This window comes from Camelina sativa, chromosome 12, assembly GCF_030686135.1.
Source record: "Camelina sativa cultivar CO46 ecotype springtype chromosome 12, ASM3068613v1".
Classification (NCBI taxonomy): domain Eukaryota; kingdom Viridiplantae; phylum Streptophyta; class Magnoliopsida; order Brassicales; family Brassicaceae; genus Camelina; species Camelina sativa.
The window spans coordinates 34238115-34244306 of NC_141891.1; the positions used below are offsets into that span (position 1 = coordinate 34238115).

At 34.2% G+C, this 6192-nt stretch overlaps 1 protein-coding gene across 1 annotated transcript; it reads right to left on the bottom strand.

Annotated features, from left to right (window-relative positions):
- Nucleotides 1–3066: 3066 nt before the first annotated feature.
- LOC104733000 (ribulose bisphosphate carboxylase small subunit, chloroplastic 2-like) lies at nucleotides 3067–4063 on the bottom strand. Its single transcript, XM_010452609.2, has 3 exons — nucleotides 3848–4063; nucleotides 3628–3762; nucleotides 3067–3480 (listed from the first exon to the last, which is right to left on the bottom strand). The coding sequence occupies exons 1-3, from the start codon at nucleotides 4016–4018 to the stop codon at nucleotides 3241–3243; spliced, it is 546 nt and encodes a 181-aa protein (XP_010450911.1). The 5' UTR covers nucleotides 4019–4063; the 3' UTR covers nucleotides 3067–3240.
- Nucleotides 4064–6192: the final 2129 nt, after the last annotated feature.

Consider the following 6192-nt stretch of genomic DNA (forward strand, 5'->3'; position numbering starts at 1 on the left):
TTACGTCTGATTAGCCTTTGTAACGTGGGATATAAGATTATTTCTAAGATATTGTGCCAGCGGCTTAAGAAGGTTTTCCCTGGTCTTATTTCTGAGACACAATCGGCATTTTTTCCTGGGCGGTTAATTTCAGATAATATCCTCATCGTTGAGGATATGTTTCCTGGTTTACGCACAAACCCGTCTTGTAAAGGGAAATATATGACTATAAAAACAGACATGAGCAAGGCATACGATAGGGTTGAATGGGATTTTGTTTCGGCTTAATTACGAAAGATGGGGTTTGCAGAATCATGGTTTAGGTTTTGTGTCACTTCGGTTGAGTATAAAGTTCTTCTAAATGGCCAGTCGAATGGGTTGATAGTTCCACAACGGGGGTTACGGCAGGGCGATCCTTTATCTCCTTATTTGTTTATTTTATGCACAGAGGTTTTAATTGTGAATATTCGGAAAGCAGAGATGAATAAGCTTATTACAGGGATAAAAGTGGCGAATAAATGCCCGCCTATTACGCATTTGTTGTTTGCGGATGATAGTATCTTTTTCTGTAAGGCGGACAGAGATCAATGTCGGCTTATTTTAGATATCCTGAAGCAGTATGAATATGTTTCAGGTCAACAGATAAATTTTTCTAAGTCCTCGGTACAATTTGGTCATAAGATTGATGAGGCAATAAAGGCAGAGGTGCAGGATGTTCTTGGGATCACAACTTTGGGAGGTATGGGGTCATATCTAGGTTTACCCGAAAATTTGGGTGGGGCTAAAACAAAGGTTTTCTCTTTTGTTCGAGAAAGGATTCAGAGTCGGACTAATGGTTGGACAGCAAATTTGCTTTCGAAAGGGGGAAGGGAAGTGATGATTAAATCTGTTGTTACTGTTGTTCTGACTTTTGTGATGTTTTGTTTTCGGTTACCAAAAACAATTACATCAAAACTTACTAGTGCAGTGTGGAATTTTTGGTGGAGTAACAATGGTCAGTCGGGGGGCATGCATTGGCTTGCCTGGGAAAATTTATGTGTGAGTAAATAGCTGGCTGGGCTTGGTTTCAGGAAAGTAAACAGCTGGATCACAACTTTGGCCTTACTGGCTAAGCAACTATGGCGTCTGATTGACGTTCCAGACTCACTGTTTGCCAAGGTTTTCAAAAGTAGATACTATAGAAATACACACCCTTCGGATCCAATTAGGTCATACTCTCCATCGTATGGATGGAGGAGTATATGTTCCGCTCGCTCTCTGGTTAATTAAGGGCTTATTAAACGGGTTGGCTCCGGGGACACCATTCCCATATGGTCAGATCCTTGGGTACCAGCTCAATTCCTGAGACCAGCTTTAAGTAAGTGCCTGTTTAAGGACAATTCTCTTCAAATGAATCAGTTAATTGATCAATAGACAAAAACTTGGCGTATGGATATGCTCAATGATCATTTTGATCCACTGGATGTTGCATTGATAAGGGCTATACCATTAGAAGGTAACCAAAAGAATGATCCATTTGGTTGGAATTTCACAAAAACTTGGATGTATTCAGTTAAGTCAGGCTATCACACGGCACGTCTCGACGTACCAAGGACTTTTTCGGCATCTGGTAGTGGTCCGGAAATTACCTCCCTCCTGGCTAGTGTTTGGCAGGTTCGTTGCCCACCCAAAATCCAGTATTTTATGTGGCAGGTTTTATCTGGATGTATTTCGGTTTCGGTAAATTTGGGACGACGTGGTATTGCTTGCGATTTTGGATGTGTACGGTGTGGTGCTGATGCAGAAACAATAAATCATGCAATTTTTGTTTGTCCTCCGGCCCGACAGGTTTGGGCTTTAGCACACATGCCGGTGGGGCCAATTTCCTTCCTGACAAATTTGGTGTATGCAAATGTTTATCATTTTTAGCGCAGCAGAATGCTGGGGCTCATGTTGCGGCTTTCCTTTGGCTTATGTGGTATATTTGGAAAGTGAGGAATGCACACGTTTTTGAAAATATTTTGAAGCGGCCGGAGGATATTGTTATGGTAGCAGAGGGTGAGGCATCAATGTGGCAGCAGACTCAAGCGGAGGTCAATTTGGAGGTCTATCCCGCCCCCCAGTCGTTTCAGGACCACCACTTTGGGTGGCGGCTGCTACCCTCCCTATGGTTTTTCGGGATACCGCTGCTTTATAGATGGCTTTTGGAAAGCAGGTGACCCGTTTGCAGGCGCCTGATGGCATTGTACCTCGTTCCAGAATGTGTCGCCGATTATGGGAGCCATGAATTTCTGGCGAAGTCTAACTCTGTTACATGCTGAAGTTGAAGCTTTCATTTGGGCGATGCGCTGCATGATCGGCCATGATTTCAGAGACGTGATGTTTTTTACAGACTGTTCAGACTTGGTAAACAATTTCCCACTCAATTGGCTCGTTTGATCTGATCTTTTGTTGACAAAAAAAAAATCCAAGAATATTGGATATTTTTTCTTTCTGAAGAAAAAAAACAACCATTTGGATGCTACGTTTTCAACTTTCCATCATCAATTATAATCGACTATAATTTCATATTTCTTTCGTTAATCTTGAACATTCGGAAAAAATAAGTGTTACACTTTCAAGTCAATAATCATCTAATTTAGGGAACATTCTCCAAATTTTGGATATTCATGCTTTGATATCTCCATTATAAATTTCATTCTTGTCGGTCTTTGCTAGATACGATGCCATATTTTTATTTTTTGCACTTGTATCAAACTTAAATATATGTCCCACTTACGGGTTTGGAATGCATGCTTATGGTTTTAAAAGATGTATATATTTGGATTTTATACGTGTTTGTACTATCTTTTACTGGCTAATTTCATCTTTAAAATGGTCTCCACCATTAAGCTTTTGGTTCTAAACCATCTTTTTTTTTTTGGTTCTAAATGGTAGCGAAAAGGTCTCTCTTTCATCAGAGGTTACAAGGTAGCGAAAAGGTGTCTCTTTGCAAATTTCATCTTTAGTCTAGAGAATCAAAAACCAAGAATTACGAGGAGATTTTAAAGGAACAAAAATGATGTTTAAATTAAAGGAGATAAAACGAATATACGAGAGTAATAAAAGTGATAAGAACAATGAAATTATATTAATAGAGGAAATGATAGGAAATAACCTTTTAACTTTTCACTTTAAAAAAACAAGTCTTCAACTTTTTAGTTGGCTGATAATTACTTAAATTTACATCGACCATACAAAACTTGATTCCTCATAGCCAACATTGAATATTCCAAAAAGAAACTAAGCCCCGGTGAAGCTTGGGGGCTTGTAGGCAATGAAACTAATGCATTGGACTTGACGGTTGTTGTCGAATCCGATGATCCTAATGAAGGCGTTAGGGTACTCCTTCTTGCACTCTTGCACTTCCTTCAACACTTGAGCGGAGTCAGTGCATCCGAATAATGGAAGCTTCCACATTGTCCAGTACCGTCCATCGTAGTATCCGGGTGTGCTTCCGTGCTCACGGTACACAAATCCGTGCTATACACACATCATAGAACCATTCAATACAATTGGTATTGGACGATGATTCACATTGTTTTTCGGTTTAGAAAATCCGGCTATTGATTTTGGTTTCTAGCAATGTAAGTAAAATTAGAGACAAAGGAAGAGTTATCTGTTAATTACCTCCAACTCGAATTCAACACAAGGAATCCACTTGTTGCGGAGAAGGTAGTCAACTTCCTTACCCAATTCGACATCGGTAAGGTCAGGAAGGTAAGATAGCGTCTCAAACTTCTTCTTTCCAATTGGTGGCCACACCTATATAATTACCAATGTCAATTATTTTCAGTTTTGTTCAATTGCACGTGACAAACGAGTGTTTTTATTAGTGACATTAATTTACCTTCATGCAGCTAACTCTGCCGCCATTGCTTGCGATGGAAGTAATGTCGTTGTTGGCCTTGCGGGTGACGGGGAAAGCAGCGGATGACTTCAAGCCGGTGAATGGAGCAACCATGGTGGCTTGAGCAGGGGAGGAAACCACAGCGGCGGAGGAAAGCATAGAGGAAGCCATTACTACTTCTTCTTCTTCTTTTCTTTCTGTTTTCTCTTACTTAATGGTATTTCTATTGGTTTTCTCACCTACATATAGTGAGAGCAACAAGAGGCAAAAAGCCCTAAAGATAAAAAGATTCATGATAACGTGGTTCACTGCCACAGGATTAAGGAGAGGTACAGCCTTATCTTATCTTTCTTTTGTGAGGAAACGAGTGAATGTGTATGGTTTAGTACTAGTCCTCCACTTGATCGGTTGCTTTTGGCTCCTTCCTTTTGGAAAAATATCTTATTATATAAACCTTAGTTTTTAAAGTTAGTCATTAACAGATCATGACATGTGTCAAATATATCAATAATATTTTGACATGTATGAAAAGAAAATTTATTTAATAATTATAGGAAAATTAAAAAACTCTAAATAATAAAAGGATTACAATTAATATTTTTGAAAGTATATAAAACAAAAAGTAATCTATTATATCACTATTTTTGAAAGTATATAAAACAAAAAGTAATCTATTATATCACTAATTCTAATAGGAAATTTATATATTAAATTAATAATTTAATAGTAAAATATGTGTAATTAATAAGAAAAATATTTGCAATTTAATTGCAATTATTATTTATTATAATCATATAGTAAAAAAAATTATACAGAAAAGTGATTAAAGTATGAAAAGGATTAATGTGTTAAAATAAGTGATTAACATAATGTAAGAAAAATAAGATAATCAAAATAAGAAATTAATGTAATTTTCTTAAGTTTGTCAATTGGTGAATGATTTGATATTGTATTCAATATTATCTTATTATATAAACCTTGATTTCAAAGTTATTAACTCATGTGATCGTGACACGTGTCAATTTAACAGTTAAAGATATTATTATGTGTTATACAAAAACTTTTTTTTAACATATTTGTAAATTATAAGAAATTAAAAACTTAAACAATTTAATAAATATAAAAGATAGTTCACAGATGTATATAAAAAATAATATCAATTCTAATTTTAAATTCATAATTCTATAAGAAAAAGAATTAATAAAATTATATAATTAATTACCATAATACCATAATTAAATAAATTATACTGTCAATTATTAATCCTAAGAGAAAAAAGATCGTAGATACTCACCTTTACATAAACAAATAATTTTCTGATAATAACTTCTTTGAATATTACTTATGAGATTACAAAATATGAAACAAATATATTTAAGATATTGTTACTTTTTCAAATATGAGATAAAATTAGTTTTTAGTTTTATTTTTGAAAATTATGTTTTATTAATTTTTAGTTTTTATAAAATATTAAGTAATGTATAAATTTAAAACAATGTACATTTTTTTGATATGAATATTATATATGTTACTCATTAGGATTAATTGCATAGAATTAAAATCTAATTTTATTATCATGTAATAATATACAAAGAAATTGTATTGCAAGATGGAGTGTTTGAACTCTAAATCCGGATTTTTTTTTTAAAAATGAAATAAAAGTAATATTTTGAATACAACTTAAAATTTCACGTATTTTCTTATATTTGCGTTAATACGTGAGCCTAATCTAGTATGTTATAAGCATGACCGTAACTTTTATGTTTTTGGACCTTTTATTTATCTTGTTTGTATTTTCAATTTTTTGTTTAAGGAGATTAAGTTAATAAGTTCATAACCAACAAATATTATTGACAAAAATATCTAAGCAAATCATTTTAATTAAGTGACTAAATGTTCACCTCTATATTTTTGTTTTAATTTCAACTTACAATCAATCAATAAAATAAAAGAGGGATATGTTGCTCTCACGGTATGATACATCTGTTAAAATCCATGTTTTAATAATCGCTAGGCGCTAGTTGGGCGGTGGGAGAAGGCCTAGCGTCTAATCAATTAATCACAGATTACACTAGTTTTTGGCCTTTATCCATACTAGATGAGTACCCGCACTACGTGCAGGTTTGTTTATATCTATATATATACATTTATTGCGATACCTTTTTTGCTTTTTATATTTTTATATTTGAAAGATTAAAAATTATTTATTATCAAATAAAACTGAAACTAAGATTTTTTTTTGAGGAGGCAAAGTATACTAAATTTTGTTTACAGCTAAATCTTATTCTAAATATCATTGGACTCTCAAATTCTCTTTTATCAAAAAGATTTTTCATGCAGCTTGG